Here is a 21,326-nt window from a genome sequence, read left to right as displayed (position 1 = left end):
CTGTAATTTATATGTAATAAATTTTGAAGTGTATGCAACACCTTCTCATGTTGTTGGCGGCTGGAAGATGTTGCTTTCTGGCTGTTTGCAATTTGCATTCTCAGTGATGATTTTTAATGCAAAATTGCTTACAAAGACAAAATTTGGCCTCAAGTTAAAATTAACTGTAATTATCTTTATACGTTCTTTCAAAAAAATTACAGGTTATTAAACAAAATAATCTCAACTCAAGATCCACTTTCTATCTTGATCTCAAGCTTTCAGTCTTCATCAGCAGATGAAGTTTGTTCTGTTCAACTTTTTAACTATGTTGTCTTAAAAGTTGACCTTTATAGTTCATTGATAAAACAATCTCAACTATGCCAATCCTAAGGATTGGTATATGGGCTGATTTGGGCCTATTTCAATGTATTGGTATCTGCTAAAATAAACCAGCTGAAACACAGATTATTGTTATTCAATAATTCAGATTGGTAAAATATGCAGATTTACTAAGATCAACAGATACACAATATAAAGAAAAAAAACTTGATTGGGACATCCTTCAACTCAAGGTCCACTTACAAGCTTGTTTTAGAGCTTTCTACCATATCACATTGTTTTCATCAGCAGATGGATTTTGCTCAGTTGTTGTGGAACTATAGACGTTAAACAAGTTTTCTGAGCACTTAAAGGAGTTCTTGTCCACCCAGAAGAACAGAAAATTTGAACATCTCCATCCACTGAAGACCATGCAATTACAGTAAATCTCCATAACAAGCTAGTAAGCAGACCTTGATTGTTTTGTCTGACTACTGGACTTTAAAGCACAATGACTGCTGACCAGCCGAAGACTAAAAGTTAACCAGACACAGTCCTCGCCATAAAAACTGTTCAAAGGCACCTTGACAATAATTCAAACTCTGACCTCTACGTCACCATGAATATGGGAATAACCCTGCAACTTACGAAGGCAACTGAACCGTTGCATGATGAGTGTTAGGCATTTATAAAACACTGGGTTAGAGACTAATGAAAGCCTTTTAACCCACCTCTCATCTCCATATTCAAGACAGACCAAGTCTGACACTAATGTCCATGTAGTGACATTTAATTGCATCAGTCTTGGGCTTATGGGAAATAGTGCTTGGTAAAGGCCACTAAAAACTTTCAAATAGAGTTAACCACTACCAAAGAATAATTAACCACCCATCACAGAGGTTTCCTGGTCAGTGAGAGATTATTACCAGCATTTCAGGTGTGCACACTTACATTTTTAAGTTGAAGTTGGTTCTCGATCCGCACATTTTTCATGTTGTGTTAAACATTAGTGAACTTTGACCTGCAAATTTGCGTAATTGACCAACAGGCAAGCAATCTTGACAGGGCTGACCTTTGAGGGAAGAGAGAGCCAAAGCGTCCAAAATGGAGGAACCTATCTTAGCCAAGGCTATTAGCTGTGTTGTACCATCCAGTTTTATTTAACCTCCTCTGTTGTATAAACTGCTAGAGGAATGTTTTCCAGACAAATCCATTTTTTGAATACTGTGTGGATTAGTGACCAAGCTAAGAAAGATGTGTGATTGGGGCTTTAGTCATTTGTTCAAATGCCTTAATGTTTGTATTTATCTGACAAGGACCTCGCCATGTGAATTTTGACTGATTATGATAATCTGGCTCTGACAGAATTGAATCTTTATCCTTGTTTTTATATTTTCTTTATGCTTTCCACTTTGTACTGTTTTTATCTTAAAGACCTTTGTCATCATTATTAGATTTTTCTTTTTGTTTCTTTTCTTGGGGGTGTAATAACCAGTGCTGCCTCTTGGGGACGTTTGTTGGCCTACAAGATTTTAGTCTTATGTGTCTTTGTGTAGTGGTCTTCTCTGTGAATGTGAACATCAGTGAGTATATTTGTGCTCAGTTTGAGTTGATGGGTTTGGAAAGTTAAGCTCTTCAGTGCTCTTTAGCGTTTTCTCTATGACATGGAGACACATTAAAAAGCAGCACCAATTTCCGACCGAGCCGTCCAGTGATTGCCATCAAGAGTCTTGAATGGCTCACATTTTGTCCTCTACTCGCCTGTTGAGACTCTATTCATTCTCAACTCATGTGTTGTTTAGGGATGAGGGGAGAGAGAGTGTCAGGGTTTGGTGATCAGAGATGGACTCTTCACAGCCGTGTCGATATCTGCACGATGGGCAACAATTACCTGTAATGGTAACAATGACACAGTTTGAGAGTTTTGTCTTTGTGATTTGAATCAGTTGAGACTATCTTCTTCACATCTTCCCTTGTTATTCTGTTCTTATTTCTTTCTTTCTTCCCACCAAGTTGTAATGTTACTTTGTAGGATATGTTGTTTTATCATTTTCAGGAAATCCCTCAAAGACACCAATACCAACGATGAAATTTTTGTACAAACAAGTGTTAATTTATTATTAACAAGTATTATTAAAATTATTAACACATTGAAAAAAAATGAAAAAATTAAGCTCAAGGGCCACTTAGTAGATTTCTTCAGAAATTTTAATCACATCATAGTCTTCCTCAGTAGATATATTTTGCTCAGTTGTCATTGAGATGGTTCGGTTGTCATCACTTGACCTAAATATGGAAATATGGTTGGTGGTTCAGTTTTTATTGCAGTTAATGGAATAGTTTGATACTTTGGGAAATACTGTTTGCTTCCTTGCTGAAAGTTAGATGAAAAGATTGATACCTGTCCTTAAATATGAATCTACAGCCAGGAGACTGTTAGCTCAGCTTAGCATAAAGACTGGACAGGCGAAAATAGCTAGCCTGGCTGTGTCCAAAGATGACAAAATCTGCCTACCAGTGCCTCTAAAACTAACAAATGAACACATTATATCTTTTTTGTTTCATCTATACATAAACTGTAATATAAAAATAAGTTGCAGTTTCACAGTGGTGTGTGTTTTATCATTGCTTTTACGATTTCATTTTTAAGATTTTTGCATGGATATAAGATATCCAATTATATATAGGACATATTAATTTGTGAGCTTTAGGGGTGCTTGTAGGCAACTAGCTATTAGCTAGCCAGGCTAGCTGCTTTCCCCTTCTTCCAATCCACTTTATGCTAAATCTAAGCTAACTGTCTCCAAATAGAAAATTGCCTCTCAATCTGTCAATGATTGATCTGGAATCCTTTGGTCTGTGTGACTTTGTGTCTCTGTGTGACAAGTGGTCTTGTCCTGAATGTTGGACTCAATGTTGTCAAATACTTTTCAGTGAAGCAGCTCTGTTGCAGAGTTTTTTTTTTGTTTTAATAAAAAATGCTAAAAATAAGGACACTTCTGGTGCCTTAAACTAAGACATAGTCACTTATTTTTATTATGCTGTTTGAAGAAATTGTGTCTCATTGTAAGCTTTTATTTTTTTCTTTTTTGCTAATTATTGATCTTAGATTAAGGTATAAATTCTTAAAGTCAGCTCAATCAAGAGATGAAAACATTAATTTTAAGTAAGTCTGTCTTAAATAACAGTTTTCATTGCTTGTAATAAGCACAACTTGCTTAAATTTTGGCATTTAATGTCTAGTTTTAAGGCCCATTATGGTCTTTCAGTGGCTAGACATTTATGCTAGTTTTAATAATTCTAGCCAAGCAAAATTGGCTACCCCACTGGCAGATTTTTTCGCTCGATAAAAGATAATTTGTTCATATTTAAGAGGATTTGAATTCTTTCCAGTAGGGCTGTTTTTGCAGTGTGGCTGCAGCTTTATATTTATTGGACACATATGAGAGTGGTTTCCTTTTAGTACCAGTTGTTAGTTGCAGCCCTATATAGGAGTACAAGTAATTCCACCCATCTTCAGTATTTTTTACCTGGCCTTTAGTATTATCGTTTACTTAAATACCAGTTTTTATCGGATTTTCTTTTTTTTTTTTTTTTTTTTTTTTTTAATATTCACACAGTCACATTATGGGGACTCACATTTCATTTGCGGACATGAGAGATGATTTCCTACATGGTTATTTGATAAATTTTGTATTTACTGTAAAGGGCCATTCCAGTGGTTTTGTAAATACTATGTGCTTATAACTTACATACCAACAGCCATTTTCTGATTAATGCAAGTGGTGATGAAATTCTAAATGAGTTTTTCCTGCCTTCCGGGTGCCATTGGTTTAACTTCATTTTATTACGCTATCAAAATCAACTCACAAAGACTTGAAACTTGCTCAACATAGCTTATGCATAATAATGAAACACAATTCTGCACTGGTTTTTATTAAAGTTACGTAATTTCTCATGGAACGTTCTCATGCAGAAGTGAAGGTCTGATGGCACAGCTGCTTTTTGGTTATGGTTGGGGTTGGCCTGTAGTTTTCATGGTTATGGTTAGGGTAAGTTTTAAGGGAGTGGACATAATCAGCTATATGTCCTCCTAAAACACTAAGTGGACTCTGTACTGAATGCTCAGAGATGAAACTGATTTTGACATTTGACCCTCAGCAAGACAGTAAATCAGCAAAGTTACCAAATTGGCTGGTGAGCACAGGACGACGGCTGACTGAGAATGAATGTGGACAGCCAAGTGACCGCGGGGCAGCCCCGGCTGAGGGTTATCATCTGATCACCTTGTGCTGTCTGCCGTGGAAAGCCGATCTGACAGCGTGAGGCCTGAGGCTGCAAGACACACATGTGGGAGCGCAGATAGCCACCAGGGCGTAGACTCACTGACTGACAGACGTGGTGTCAGGAGGACTGTGAGGACTTGGAGGCGTCAAGCTGTTAACAACAACGCTTTGCAGGTCAATTAAACAATTAGTGCTCTCTTTTTACTCTTTTGAATTGTCAAGTGCACAGTTGGTCTGGTGAGTAGTCATTAGGTGGGTCAAGAGTTCAGCCCCTGCAGTCACTCAGTGCTGAGGTGTGAGATATCTCACTCCTTAGGTGTCACTCACCTGACAACCTGACAACTCCTGAAGAGTATGATGAGAAGATACAAGACTAGTAATTGGCACAGCTGAAAAATGACAAGCATCTCCTCTTCTGCTCAACACTACTTTTGTTTATAACTGGCATAATTATCTTTGTGTGTGTATGTGTGTGTAACTGCTGCAGACCTGTAATGAATAACGATAAAGAGGCCTGATCCTGAGTTTGTATTTTAATTATTTTAATTTGCATGTAACCATTAGTTTGATTTACCAGTAGTCATTATTAATTTATTAAGAAAATGTAATTGTATTTTACTTTTTTTGCACATTTTTCCTGTATTTCACTTCCAGTTTTGTTGTGTTAAACAGGCTGCAGGGCCGTACAGCTACCATCGAGGACACCAAGGTTATGTCCTTGGTAATACTTCCATTCTATGATTACACACATACTATGCATGAGGATCTGATCATTTTTTCTCTAAAGGATTACTTTATAGTTTTTTTTAGAGAAAAAATATACAATAACATGGATCTAGAATAACATAACTTAGTGTGTGTTGAAAAATAAATGTTTTCTTCAAATGAATTAATAACATATTGAATTATACAAATTACACAAATTAGACAACAGACCCCCATCTGATAAGATTTTTGCTTTTAGATGTTTTATTACAGAAAGTGTATGAAACCCATGACCAAAATAGTCACACATTCTGTCACTGTGTTACTTATGGATGGAATTATAGTGAAAATAAATTATTCCCCTTTTTGCTGGGGACCTGGAACCCCATCAAGCACCCCTGAGGGTTCTCAGACCCCACTTTGAGAACCAGTGCTCTAAATCATATGGTTAAGTTTTTGAAACAGAAATGATAATGTTTAGCTAAAGCCAGCTTCTAGTATTATCCCTGTGTTGTGTTCCTGAACTCAACATCAACTTCCTCCACTTTGCTCCTGAGCTGTCTGAGCTCCAGCGATGGGTCCAATTTCCTGATACAAATGTTTCAAATTCATCAACTGAGCTTATAATTTCCTTCTACAGACACATTCTCTGTCAGTGAATGCTCCATGATGTTATTGACAATCAAAACTCAGAGCTCAGTCCCTGATGCAGCAGTCGTTGCAGCTCATCAGGGCGGATGCTCTTTTAGGGTAGTGTGAAATTTACATAAATACTGGTCATTGACCAGTGAAGTCGTCCTGTTACTGTACCCTCTTATGGTTGACTGGACAGATAAGGACTAATCACTCAATAGAGACTTTGAAGGAGAAGTAAATTACAGAGTACACTGAATTACATACTGAATCGAGTCCATTTTTATGTAAAATATTCTTATGTTATTAAATGCATCAAATTACATGCATGCACCTCAAAACGTACAAAGAATTATTGCAGTAAACTTCAGAGATCCTACGTCAAACAAACTTTTGTATGTAAGAAAACACAGAAACAATACAGACGACATGACGGCAGTGTTTTCATTGCTAACTACAGCTCTGAGTCAAAACATGCAACAATGAGGCCTATTAGCATTTTGAGATGACAAGAAAAATGAAAAAACAAAACAAAACAAAACAGTGGTGTAAAAGTACTGAGCAGTGTGTGAACAAAAAGTGTCTTATGCTTGTTAAATGGGTGATTAGAGTGCAGAGAAATCAATCCTAGAAAATATTAGTGTGTTGTTTTGTTCATGGAAAGCTTGATTGCTTGGTCACGGCATCGCTTTTCTTCTCTATTTAGAAAAGGTTGACTTGTCTTTTCTGCTTATTACCAATATGAAAGAAAGTTTGGATGGATGGTGAGCTAGTAGAATAGTGTTGACTCAAATGCCCACTTACTAGCCTTTTTCTGGACCTTTCAACTGTGTCTTGTAGTCTTTATCAGTAAATGAATAGCCCAGGTGTCTTGACTTTAGTTCCACTGGAATGTGTTGATACATCACACCAACCTCATAACAACACACACACACATTCAAAGTATCTTCTACATACAACACGCATAGTTCCTGCTGTAAGATTATTGATGTTGTATGTAAACAGGCCTGATGAACAGCACTGAGCTGCTGTGATAAACTCAGGGCTGATGTCGCGCTTGCCTCTCTCTGCCTGTCCACACAGCAGATAAGAGAAACGGCTACGCTCAGATAAATTACATCTTCTGCATCTCACTTCTGCATTTGTTTACCAAACTGCTTCACCTCAGAGTCCGTCTTTTTTCCTTATGTCCAAAAAAACCGACCTGCTGAACAACATAGCTCTCCAGTGTTTTAAAACTCAGCTTGTATTGTAAAAGTCTCGTTAAAATATCTTGTCAGTCCCCTTTTGTTGTTGTTTTTATTTTGAATTCAAGAGAACGTATACATCAAATACGACATTTAGAATGAACCATTACCACCATAAGTGGAGCGACTGCGGGGGCACAGGGCGACCGTGCCAGGGCCCACGTTCAGTAGAGGCCCTCCGGGGACGTAGCGCATGACCCAACTGGGCAGCGCAGCAGGAATAGTAGATCTTAACTTTTTCTATTCATTCTCTGGTAGTCTTTATCACAATGGATGGAATTCCCCCTCCAACCACAATGGCAGAGTGGCACCGTTTGTATTTCCCTTGACTCCACAGGAAGTGAAGACCGAAGCAGTGATTCAAAGTATAAGACTAAGTTGGCTGAAAACTTTTATGTTCATGGTGAATGAAGGGCTATTCGCGTTCATGCATCAATGAGGCCAGACTATCCAGTCTCACTTTGCTGTGTGTTGAGCGGCATGTAAACATTGACAAAGGCAAAGTGGTTGGCAGGTTTGCCACCATGAAGGAGAGGAGGATGAAGTTTTAAAAAGGGACTGTGATATGTACAACCTGTTCAGATTATTTTGTTCTATGGAGGATATTATTAACTTGAATTTTGGTTATGTAGAAATCAGTCAGAATGTTAGATTAATCTTTTGTTTAACTCCATGGTTACCACATCTCAGCACCTGTGTACATGTCATTGACTGACTAAGTTATGTTTGAATAGTGTTGTAGACCACTCTGTCTCTTTTATGTTTATTTTATTCCCATGTAAGAAAGACATGGTACTGAGATAGTGCACCTGGCCTGTTGTTGTCTATCGGTGGTGGTGCTGAACCATTTGCCGATCGATGCACGTAGAGCGCTGCATGCTGTCCTCGGTTTGAAACATTTGAACGCTCCTTCTGTGCTGAGAGTCTAGCTCTGCCCCTGATTACCACACCCCCCACCTCACAGCAGCTACTAACCTAAGTTTTACCGTAAAAAAGAAAAAGTACAATAAGAGCATGTAACAAAGAACATGACACGAAAAGTAGTAAGAGGGCGAAGTAAAAGTTTTTACACCTTCCTGTCCAGATACTTGCAATTCATGTGGCGAATAATGCCGTGATCACTGAAGCTTTGTCTTATGCACAAAAGCTCAATGTTTTCTCTCCCTCTTTCTTTCTTCCCCCACTCTCTGTCAGACTTTTGAAGGCGTTGTGAGCAGTGAGCAGGATGTGATGAACAGTGTTGTAACAGTGTGGGTTAACAGTGGATGGCCAGTCAAAGAGCACTTAACATGTCCCTGGTAGTCTTTAGTCATACACACAGAAAAAAAAAGTCCAATCACTGAACTCCCACTTCAGCCGTCTGCTGGCTCCGTCAGCCTGTCAGAGCGGCGGCTCCACACTCAGATGAAAACAGTCACATTAGCTCTTCACATTAAGAGCTCATGAATAGATTTACATGTCTGGGATCATTAACTGGAGGATTCTCTCAGCTGCTTTTTGCACCACAACGTCTTCATTACACTGCTGCAGGTGCCATCAGCATCCTCATCCATATCTTCAGCATCGCCATCATCATCACCATTGTCATTCTTTTTCATCATCATCATCATTTTTATCATCTTTAGTATAATATTATTGTCATCGTCATAATCCTCGTCACCATCATCTGCATCATCGTCATTAGCATTATCTTCATCGTCTTTGTGACCTTCATCTTCATCATCACTGTCATCATTAACCTCATCCTCTTCATCATCCTCATCATCTTTAGTGCATCCTCATCAACATCACGTTCATGCAGCCCCCTTTATTACAATCATTGTCACTTTCATCCCCATCATCGTCATCTTTAGTACACCTTTATCATCATCATCATCATCATAATCATCCTTTTTCATCATCTTTGTCATCTTTAGTGCATCCTCATGAACATCATCACCATCGTTGTTCACCTCCGTCATTGTCTCTGAATATGCCTTTGCATATTCAAGGGCTTGTATTTGAAAAATTAAAACTACAAGCAGCGATGAACGGGCCCCTCGCACCTTGCGTGCGTCAGAGAAGGCGAGAGCTGTGGTATCACTACTGGAGGTCGATGGTCACAGCTCTGAATTGTCAGGATTATTAGACACTTTCTGAATGGGTGAGTGGGTAAAATATTATTTCCTTTGTGCAGTACGTGGTGCTGGAGATGACTTGTTGGAAATTGTGTATACATTTGATGAACTGTGTCATTTAGGCCTCACCTCCTGTTGCCCGTAGGCAATACTACATAAGTGAAATATTAATGCAGCAATATATTTTCCAGAGGGCAACTGATAGAGACATATATTTCCATGAATATTGGACATTACATGTAGGAGATAACTATCACATCCTATGTTCACTACGTGGCTCTAGAGAACACCCACTAATTATACGTCATGTTGCATATATCGTGTAGACCACACAATGTAAAATTCTTGTAAATCAGATGATGTCTTTCACATAAGGCTCCCTTCCTGTTGTCAGTAGGTGGCGCTTTGACTATGACTCAATATTGACATGTAGATGTGCTCACACCTGGACTCTTATCAAGCATGAGAAATTTGGGGCAGATTGGACAATGTTAAGTGAAGTTACAACAACTTCCTGTTTCTTGTTTTGGGCAAAATTCTTCGCAATTTAGCATCACAAAGGTGTTTAGATGTAACCTACCAAATTTGAAGCCGCTCGGGTTAATTCTTTAGGAGGAGTTTGTTAAAGTACAACCCCTGTCAATGGCTTTCCTTTGTGAAAAAATTACACAGTAAATTCAAAATGGCTGACTTCCTGTTGGACTGAGGGTATGGCTCCAAGAGGCTTTTTTAAAGTCTGGGGATGATACATCTGCCTAACAAATTTTGTACATCTACGTCAAATTTAGAGGTGGGGTTTTGACTTTGAAATTTTCTAGGGAGCGCCCTCAAGCCAAACCCAACAACCATATCAGACATCAAGTTACACCTTCTGATGCATGTGCAAAGTTTCATGAGTTTTCGAGCACCCCCAGCACCTCAGATATGCTCAAAGTAATAAGGGAGTGGTATAGAGCTGACATGCTACGCCCAAGCCCAACTGCAGTATCAAATCGAATACTTAGTAGTTTGAACATTGATGCAACATTTCATGAGTTTTTCGCATCCTAAAGGCCTCAAATGTGTTCATAAAATGAAAACTGATGCACGAAATCCAAAATGGCTGACTTCCTGTCCAGAATATATATATATATATTTTTCTTTTTTAAATGTACCGTTGGGCCCAAGTGCTCAGGCCCTAATGAATTTTGGGATGAATTAGGGTGATGGTGTGACCCTCATGTGCTGTAAAATTATTCAATTCTATCTCCTCAGTCTTTTTAAGTTATTTGAAATTTTGAATTTTGGGTCTCAAGAGCTAGAGGTGTTGAGGCGGAACCCGTTAGTTAACTTCTGTAGTCAGAGCTTGCATTGCAGCGGAATGACGAGCAAAGCAGGATAATGGAAGTGTTGCTGGTTGTTCAGCAGTTAAAAAGTCTTTACAAGCTTCCAGAGGACGGAAATTTACATCAGGAGTGGCTGAAATTCATTTGTGGAGACAATCTTCCCCTCGTTCAGTAAGTGGTTGTGTGTGTGTTCCGCACGTTTTACAGCCAACTGTCTGCTGCACGAGACTCAGTACACTGCAGGATTTTCAACTTTTTCATCTTAAATCTTTTGATGAAGTTTTAAAACAAGCCAACTCGTGAACATCGTTTCTTTCTGTTACTCAGCTAAAGGAATATAATATATCTGTGAGCTAAAGCTAAGTCAGCAACATCCAGGTAAGTTTGAAAAAATGACTTTTGCTTTGTCATAAAATTTAGACACGATCTAACTGTTCTGAAACATCTTTTGAAATCTCAACTGTGCAACAGCAGGTTCTTCCCATTCATGATCAGACTCCAGTTCATAGACAGTTATATACTGTCTTATGTCTCCAGCCATTACTGCAGGTAAAGATGCGGTGTGAGGGAACTTGCGTTATTTATTAGTTTGTATTCCAATTGGCTGGGGGTGAAGGTGGGGGCCACACCTCTCCAGCAAATTGGAGTAGGTGGTCATTAATAATTTATATTTTTATGTAAATAGCCTGCTGGAGGACAGAGAGGAATCTGGGCTGTAAGGAAAGATGGATTTATAGGAATTTAAAAAACTTTTGGTGAATAAGATGTCACAGATATGTTTTAAAACAGACTCAGTATCTATAAAAATGGGTTAAAAAGGCCATAATACCAGATTTTCAATAGAGTTGTGTTGTGTGAGGAGCGCCTCTGGGGCGGTTGCTCCTGTTTTATTCATTTTTTCCCCCAGGCAATGTTTTATCCAATGTCATGGATTGGCGTGGAATTCTCTAGGTTGAATCATCACTACAAAATATTAACAATTTCTTTGAAAAATATCAGTTTTTTTGAAAAGTACAGAAAACTTTAGTAGAAGTTAAAGATCCCCTCCAGACATATTTTAAAACATATAAAATAATTTTGAATAATAAGCTGTGTCTGATATGTTTTTCCCACAAAATCCAGAATCTCATTCTTAGTGCACTGGAGGCTTCAAGTTTCTACATCACATCTGTCCACATACTGGACTATGATTGCTCCAAACTAGTTGTGATGTCACAAATCATGCTTGTAGGTAGACACCTAAAATTCAGATTTAAGGTGAGCACAGAGAAATTTTCCACTTTCAGCAAATGAAAGTGAAAACAGCCTTCTAGTGTCAGACTGTGCACATATATCATTCTGCACAGTGAAACTCAAACAACATTGAGTGGAGGGGGATTTAATGATGACAACTGAGGTCAATTTCAGCAAGAAACCTGTATTATCTCTCGATAGCAATTACAGCTGAGGCTCATGGGTATTGTAGTATGACATGTCAGAAAACATGATTCCTCCAAAACAGGGTTGAAGTAATTAACACTTGTGGCCACAACATAAACCTCTATGGCCATTACATTATCGGGTAATGTCTCATGTTTTTATGTGAGGAAACCTTTAGGATATTGCTTACAGAATCATGAGAATCTTCTGGAAGCAGCAACTCCTCCCACTTCACAGCTCTATAACGACCTTAACAAATACAATAGTGTTCCCAGCTCCCACTGCTGCTTGAAGCTCTAAGACAATGCAAGTTTCACTAAAGGGACTTTGCACTGAAGAAGACTTAAGCTGGAGCCGCAAAACAAAACACAGAGCTACATTTGTTTTTTGATTTTAGCAGCTCAATGTATCGAGTAAATATTACAAAGCTCAATGTGCAGTTGCGATTTAACGACTGAATGTTGTCTAAGACTGATTTCTGAAAAAAGAACATAATCTTGTACTTCTGAAGTTTTCTTTTTCAGTGAACCTTTTCCCATTTCCATCACTGCTGATTTGTGCTGATGATTCCATTAGAAGAGATTCATGCTCATGCAGGTATTAGAAACGCATCAGCCAGTTACTTAACATTGTGTATGGGAAAGATAAGTAGGACTATCCAGGAACCCTTGCCACAAGATACAAGATGTTCATTTTATTATGTCTGCCCCCTGTACTTATGAGTATTTCCCAAAACCCAAATTTAACCCAATTAAGTCAACATCAAAAGTACATTAAGAATAAATTAAATATTTGAAGAGTACTGAATGAAGACACTATCGCTTTTGTGGTTTTAAGACAGAGTACAGCACCTGAATCCTTTTCTGGCAGGTTGTCTGGGCGTATCACCTCCGAATTACAATTGGGCCCTTGATAACAGATCTTTTAATATTACTCTCTTCTTCAATATCAGAGGATTGTAGGGGTGCCAGGCAGGGATATTGAGGGAGAGCAAAGACTTTCTCCCTTTCAGCCCAGCATCAAAACTTATTAGATAGATAATGAGAGCTGGACTTGCATTGGAGTGTGCGTCTTTCTGTGTCCATGTGTCATTTATTCGTCCCCTGAATGCTGGCTCAATCAGATAGCAGCCAGTCATTCACAGCAGCCACCATCTCTCTGCATCTGTTGACCTGCGCTGGCAACGCCGGGACTAATGTGGGCTGCTTCAGTGGCAATGAAACAGCCGTTTCCCTTTCACTTTGAAACCGCTTTTGTTTATTTTGTTCTTTTTTTCCAGATAAAGCTCCAATGCAAAGGTCAGACTGTATGTACTGTGGTTCGACTTCTCTGTTTGGTGTTTTGTTGCCTTTTTTTAATCAAAGTAAAAAAGCTTTGTAAGCCCCTTTACACAAGACTTTTCTTTGTGCCACAAGTTGTTGACTTTCATCCTATTATATCAGCTTGTATATCATGTCATAAGAGGCTTAATTTGCTTTTTTATCCGACAGAAATGATGACGCGTAATAACATTTATAATAGGGATTTGAGCTTGTCTGAAAGACTTGAGGAATACAAAGTGTGTACTCACATGTGTGTGTAGTATTGTGTTCAGACTCACACTCAAAATGAAGTCCATTAAAAAAGGACATCCTTGACCAGTTTCCTGTAACCATGGCAATAGGAAGTGCTCTCCAATCACATCTCTGTGTTTTGTGTTAGGGAAGTGCACTGTTTCCTGCTGTTTTCACCGGTTTCCTCCCATTGGTGTGTGCTCAGGATCTGGTCCTGGAAAGCCACACAGTTCCCAGCCAGTGTTCTTGTCGTATTCAGGTTGTCTGTATTTGTTTTTTGTATGAATCTACCGACAACGTCGCCATCAAATTTGAATTAAGTAAGTTGCAGATTGCTTATTAATTTTCTGACTAACATTGAGGGAGTTGCAAGGCCGTTCTTTAAGAAGGCCATATACTGTATTTCTTACGTTTGTCTACATACTTATAATAGGATTTAATCCTCTGTTTAATTCTTGCTAACACATGAAAATATCTGCTTGGTTCAGTGAGTTCATGTAAATAAAACACTGAGATCATTTCACTCAGACATTGTCTGAAAACGATTTAAAGCCAGTTAAATTGACATAAATTGAGGTTATTAGCCATTTAATACCATGGTCATTATTATAATCGTAATATTTTAAAGGTACCCTATGGAGGTTTTGACCTCTAGTAGTGCTATGTTTTCACGCAGTTGGTTTTGTTTGTGTCACGTGCACTTGCACAAGGACACAATTGTAAACACTCTTAAAGATGATTTCTGGCAATTTTACTGATGGACAGTTGGTCGTGATAGTGTAAAAAGAAAGATAGTAATGCACCAGCAAAAGCAGAAAAAGAAAACTGCTAGCCAGCAAACAATGATGTAAACATTATAGGATTTAAAATGTACACATGGCTTTGCAGATGTTTTATGTGGACAGAAATGCATTCAATGTATGTTGGGCTTCAGTGATACACACATTGCGTTAAAGTGAGAAACACAAAATGTAAACATAATTGTTTGTTTACAAGAAAACCCTACAGGGTACCTGTAAGGTTTTGAATTTAGGATTTTAAAATTCGTAAAGCTGGAGTGTGGGACTTTTGTCTCCACCTTCTAGTAGTAAAGGGGGGCGCTCGGCTGTGATTGCCTGACACAGGCATGCAGTACACCACTGGCCGTAACCTACTGTTGTGGCTGTAAAACGGTGGATAAATTGTTTTGAGCGTCAAACAACCCCCGCGAAATGATTTGTTTCACTATCAGAATTTGATCCATTTGGTCTGATAACATTTGGAAAGTCTAGAGGAGCCACATGATTAATGGCCATATGGCCAGTGCGGGAATGTTGCATCTGACACGAGATTTAAAAACTCTGTATACTGTGAAATACAGAGAGATTAATCTGGCAGTGATAGGTTTAATCAGCATTGTGTGTGAACTCATTTGGCAAGGGCTTGAATGTAACGGATGTTCATTTATATGTAAATGTTCCACACTGCCGGTTTAAGCTTAGGAATACAGGCCAGACATTTTTAAATCGTAAATTCTTAAAACCTTTAATCATTGAATTTACAAATTTAAAATTCTTGATCTTGTCAATTACAAATTTAAAAAACATAAGTTCTTAAAATATTGATAATTTAAGATTGATATTTTAAGAATTCTGACTAATACTTAAAATCCAAAAAATCTGGTCTGAAATGTGCTCTGTTGCACTTGTAATCACAGTGATGTCATCAGGTACTAACCTACCATGGAGTACACTTCTACATTATGGCAGCAATGTTTGAAATTAAAAAGGAGTTTCTCATTAAGTTGGTAATATCTTTTACAGTGTTTGTATCCTTAGATAACATTTTAAACATTGAATAGTGTAATAGATGCAAAAGACATAAGATGAAATATAACAAAAAGACTACATTTGTTATGTTACAAGCTTAATTTTTAAACATGCAGTGATTGAGACTTTTTATGTTTCAGAGTGTCACATACTTAAAGCCATTTCAAGCCTCCTCCTTGGAGACACATGCTCACACTTCTCAGTCTATTCAACATGGGGGACTAAATTACACCAAGAAACACCCCAACACTCTTCCCCACTGGATCAAGCCTGGCAGCGATGCAGGTTGGTCATCAGGTCACCAGCAGCACCTCTCTCCAGATCCCTCCCCAGCCTGAGACTGCTATACTCAGAAACAGACAATCAATCCTGCTAGACACCATCCAGCCCCTGTCCCAGGCAATAATCAATCCCAAGCGGAGGATGGAGGGACCTGTCCAGTCCCAGACACCACAGCCCCCCAGGACCTGCAGCTCACCTGGACAGAATGGGAAATCATGCTGGAGCTTGGATGTGAGGGTGGCGGTGCTTCTGGTAACTCTGGCTGGAGTTGTGATCCTGCTGCTGCTGTACAGACTCTTACAGCTGAGACACAGGTGTGTACAGGTTCTAACAAACCACTTTGAGGTCAAATCCCACTGAAGTATTTTCTGCTCTCTCTCCCATATTTACTGTATATTCCTCACAGTTTTTCTTATATCTTATTAAAGGAAAATTTGTGTCTGGATGGCTTGTAGGGGTGGATGTCAAGTTCATGCATGTATATGTCTCTTGTCCTAATTGAGACACAAACATGGCAACATAATATGAGTTACCTTCAGCTATGCTAGATGGATGTATGTGTTGAACACTGTGGGTCCATTTTTAGCCACTTTAGCAGCATGACTCCAGGGATGTCAATGTCCATCAGCTGGCAGGTCAGTCCATCACTTTAGTCAAGACTGAAATATTTCAACAATTATTGGATGAATTGCCATGAAATTTGTGCACACATTCATGATCCCCAAAGGATGAATCCAAATGATTTTGTTGTCCTTCTGACTTTTAATGTACAGCCCACTTACAATGTAGTGCCACCAGTAGATTAAATTTTAGCAAACAATTTTATGATATTCATGATTCCTGATGATGTATCCTAATAACTTGGTCCTTTAGTTTTCCTGTAGCGCCACAGTGAGGTTGAGATTTTTGTTTCAACAACTACTTGATGAATTTGCCATAAAATTTGGTAGACATTCATGTTGTCATGTGTCATGTATGTTGGTCATGTTTATGACCAAATACCTTTAAAAGTGATGACATTCCCATCAGCCTCAGTTGTACTTTGTGTTTAGTTCTGATTAGCAAATGTTAGAATGCTAGCACGCTAATCTAAGATGTTAACCATGGTAAAGATTATAGCCCGCTATACATCTCATGTTAGCATTGTCATTGTGAGCATGTTTGCTGATGGTAGCATTTCACTTAATGTACCACCGTGTCTACAAGCACATCCTCAAAGAGCAGCTAGGATGGTGGTAGACTCTTAGTCCTGTTAAACTTTGGACAGAGCCAGATTTGCTGTTTCCCCATGCCTCCAGTTTTTATGCTAAGCTAGGCTAACTGTATTCTGACTCTCCATAATTAAAACAACAGACGCGAGATTGATATCAATTTTGTCATGTTATGCTCAAAATAAAAGCAAATTATTTATCCCATCTTGAATTGTTAATTTAATATCAGGGATAATGTTACCTGGTTAAATAAAGGAAAAGAAAGAACTTTTTTTGTGTCACGCTGAATCATTTTGTGTTGTGTCTGGCAGGTTGAGGTTAGCCAGGGCAAGGCACGCTCTGGAGTACCACAGCTTCTTCCACACCGGCACCTACACACTCAAACACCCCACACCATGTGAGGACGTGCCAACCAAGAACGGGACCGTCCCTGAGGAAGATTCTCAGCCGATCCAAACTGTTAGTGCAGTGACACCTGCTGCCATCACCCCACTGCCGCCCCCACCAGTGCCGCTTCCACCCCTACTGCCACTCCCTACACCTCCTGCCCTGCTTCCACCACCTCTACACCCTCCACCTTCTCTCACACCAACACATCCTGTCCTGACCCTCCCTCTCCCCCTGCCTGTGATCCACACCACCCCACCCAGCCCTCACCTGTCATGGGGCGCCTGCTCAGATGCAGATGTGTACTCTCGGATCGGAGCTTTCAGGCCCTCCAGGCTCTCCAGCCTCTCTAGCCAATCAAAGGTCATTCTGTTTGAACACTCATCTCTCTGACCTCTGACGCATTGCATGGTGGGAGACATAGACATTTGACAAGACTGTAGTCAAAACTAAATCTGCATTCTTCAGAATCCAGGGATGACGTACATGCTTACTTAGAGTATACTGTACATACTGCTGTGTAGTTGCAAACAAGGGTAGACACATATTTGAAGTTAAAGTACTTTGAGGACAAGGTCTACAAAAGTTGAAGTTTGAGTTTTGTCAGCCACTGAATTGATTTATCTACTATACTCTAAAAAGTACCAGACTCTGTTCTAAACCTCTGCAAGAAAATTGCAGTTTGGAACAAAACACCTCAGATGTAATCATGTTTTATTGAATTGGAGAGTGGTTTGTTTGGGCTAGTTTTTTGGAAATTGTCTGGTGGAAGCACCATGTGACTGACCCACAGTGGAAGTTTCTTTCCCTCAGGAACATTGAATACCTTGTGTCTATTCTGAAACCTGTTTTGGAGGTTAAAAAGGTAAACCTGAAGAAAGACTTGTGATTTTATGCTTTGTCCTTTACAGACTGTGTGAAAAGGGTCTAATGTAAAAAAAAGAAGAAAAAAAAGAAAGAGGAAAAGCAAGCAGTTGAACTGAAATCATGGTTTGCTTTGTTTTAATTTTGATCAGAGACCGTGTGACTCAACTTAAGTTGATTGGACATTGTACGTTTTGATTAATTATGTACATTGTGTTAACTCCCACTGCATATTTTAATTGTTTAACTGGCCTTTTTGCGTTAGCCAGAATGTCCAGCTTCTATGTGCACACAACATGGATCAATCAGTGTGGGTGTTAAAAATAGAATGATTTTTTCCATTGACAATTCCAATAAAGTAAACTACATGCCCAGCAACACTGACAAAAACATAAAATTAGCATTACTTTGTACAATGTACTGCACGGAAAGTAAGAAGAAAATAAAGATAAACATGGAGCTGCAGAAGAAGAACCGCCTAACAACCAATGACTTCTTGTTTGGGCAATTAATCAGACATTAAACAACAACATGTCTGGCATAAATTTGTCCTGATTCTAAAATTAGCACAGGAGGGACCAATATAGGTTTAAAATCAAGCCTAATACATCTGCCAGTTATGAAAATAAACATGTCCATCTTTTAACTTTCCTCATGTCAGCAAACAGCACAATTTCTGGAGAACTGCATGCATGCTGGGAATATACTAATAATCTAACCCAATAATCTAAGTTTCAAAATTTAATTTGATAAAAGAGGAGTTGATTGGTTCATTTGGTTGAAATTCACAGATACAGAAGAGGAGTCTGGTGTAAATGTTGCGTGAACTCTGAAAGTTGGTTTTTATTCCACAACTAAAAAAAAAGATTAACAGAACTTTCTCACTTTGTAATGAATCAGCTTCAGATTGAGAGTTATCATGATTCTCTTACACCAATATAATCCTCATTTAGGCTGAAGAACGTATGTTTGCATTTTTACAGTGCATAGTTGTAGCAAAGCTCATTATTTCCTGTCGTGGGAAGCATTTCCTGAGCTGATTTTCCATAGCAGGGTCCCCTCCCTGTTTCACACCACGCTCTGCATTCTCTGTGTTTCTCTGAGTCTCTTCCTGCATCAATCTTACTTTGCATTTCCTCAACTTGCAGTCTTAAAGTATTACTCTGAAGTTTTCTTTTTATTCAAACAAATGCCAATATATATCTTTGCAATTGCTAAGTTGTCTCTTAACTTGTTCAAAATCATCACAAAATCATCACACAACTAACAATATAATTGGTGCAGTTCAAACTTCTAAATCTGGTTCGTTAGTCATCAAACTGAGACATATAAACATGTGCACCGATCATTGTTCTCTGAAGTAGCCTTGCTGACACACACAGTTAACATGTTGCTGTTATCTTGGTAACCTTAGCATCCACCTTGGCTCTAACAAGCTGTTAAGCTGATTTTTTTTTTTTCAATAGTTAAATATGTTTTCCCATCAGGTCTCCTATTTATAATTCAATAATAGTTTGCAAATTCATGAGGGAAGCTGTTTAAGTTGATGGCTGTTTGCTGCTTTCTGCTTGCTGGGGTGAAAACCGAGACCTTGCATGACATGCCTCTTTTGTCTTTTCTGTATCTAATTCTGCTAGTGAGGCCGATGTCTCCATGCTAAAAGCCAGTTAATTCAATCTGTGCATATACTGCAGCATTGTCTCTTAATTGGTTGTAAGCTGAGTAGGGAAGACATTTGTAACAATATACTGCTGCAGCAATTAAATAAAATGAGGGGAGTGCCATGCAAGGATGAATATGAATGTGTTTGTGTTCTGGATCTGATTAATATTAATTTTATGTATCTATTCTGAAAATGCTCATTGAAATGCTTCATACATCCGCAAAAAATACACAAGGCCATTCTCATCATGTTGATTCTTACAGGCAAAGGTCCTTAAAGACAACATATTTTTTATTTTATTTCATCTGGACATTTTCTCCACACTCAAAAATGGAGGTATGAGACAAGAACAGTTTTGTACTCACAGGTACACTTTTGAAGAATGTTCCCTCAAAGAGGCAAGAAGTGCACCCTTTGACTAACAGAAATGGTACAAAGTGATTTAAAACGAGAGAGAGTAAATTTGTACCATGTCAACCCTAAGGGTACCTGCAGCATTGAAAAATGTATGTAGCCCATAGATAGATGACAACTACTATTATTATTAGTAGTAGCAGTAGTAGTAGTAGTAGTATAGTTACAGTTAAGGTATTTAGAGCTGTTATTATTATTATTATTATTGTTATTATTATTATTATTATCATTATTATTATTATTATCCTCTATTATTATTGTCATCATTTCAGAGCCTCAGCTCGATGTGAAACATGAGACTGCTTTGTTCTGCAAAGCTGTTGAATTCTCGGCTCAGTTTTGGATAAACAGCCTCAATTCATCCTCAATCTGAACGTGAATGTGTTTTTCTTTTTTCTTTCTTTTTTCAGTCAGTTTGGAAAAGCCTGCCCCCACAAGTATGTCCAAGTGAAAGGGAGAAGTTATAAGGCTGCATCCTGCATCAATGCTTCCCAGAAGGTCGCAAGAGAATAAGTGGCAAAAAGGTGCTTCAACCTGCCATCACTCTTCAGCTCAATAAACTGTCCATGCATTTCTAAAGACAGATTAAGAATTTGCTGTGCAGATAAATGGGTCCCAAACCCACGTGAATGCACTGTAGTTCTCCATAGAGCTGTTCTAAAATCACTATAAATCACGACCTCAGGTGGCTTTTATCAAACATTTGCTAAACGGTTACTATGGTCTACCTAGTAAGACTTAACAAAATAAACACACAGCAATCATTTACTGCACGCAAATCGTCATTCTTCCGCCAAGAAATACAGTTCCCCAAGACATCAAAATGATTGCCAAGCAACAGTGGCGCATTAATACCAGAGACGTTAACCGCCAACAGTGCTGCCCTGCTTTGACTCCAGTGCTGAGCAGAACAGGAGACGAGGACAAGTTTAACATATGACTGGGTCTGTCTGTGGTGGAAGGCGACAGTGACATTTCGGAGGAGGAGGCTCAGACTTTTAGAGGTAAGTGAAGTGTTATTTTCACAACTTTAACTGTAACCAATGAGCCAAATTTAGCTAACATCTAAAGAGCTATCATTAGCATGGGTATCAATAGCTAATGTTTAGCAT

The 21,326-nt window shown here is 38.7% G+C and overlaps 1 protein-coding gene across 3 annotated transcripts in view; it reads left to right on the top strand.

Annotated features, from left to right (window-relative positions):
- LOC137171307 (uncharacterized) overlaps positions 1–20,038 on the top strand; it is an 82,128-nt gene extending 62,090 nt beyond the window's left edge. For 2 of the 3 annotated variants that reach the window (XM_067575259.1, XM_067575258.1), the window contains 2 exons: positions 15,534–15,989; positions 17,198–20,038. In XM_067575259.1, coding sequence (XP_067431360.1) covers positions 15,673–15,989; positions 17,198–17,666 — 786 coding nt within the window. In that variant the 5' untranslated portion in view covers positions 15,534–15,672 and the 3' untranslated portion in view covers positions 17,667–20,038. Of the gene's footprint in view, positions 1–13,335; positions 13,906–15,533; positions 15,990–17,197 lie in introns of those variants that run through there. The other variant, XM_067575256.1, reaches the window with a different exon arrangement.
- Positions 20,039–21,326: the final 1,288 nt, after the last annotated feature.

Source organism: Thunnus thynnus, chromosome 19, assembly GCF_963924715.1.
Source record: "Thunnus thynnus chromosome 19, fThuThy2.1, whole genome shotgun sequence".
NCBI lineage: Eukaryota > Metazoa > Chordata > Actinopteri > Scombriformes > Scombridae > Thunnus > Thunnus thynnus.
This window is presented reverse-complemented; position numbering and strand designations above follow the sequence as displayed.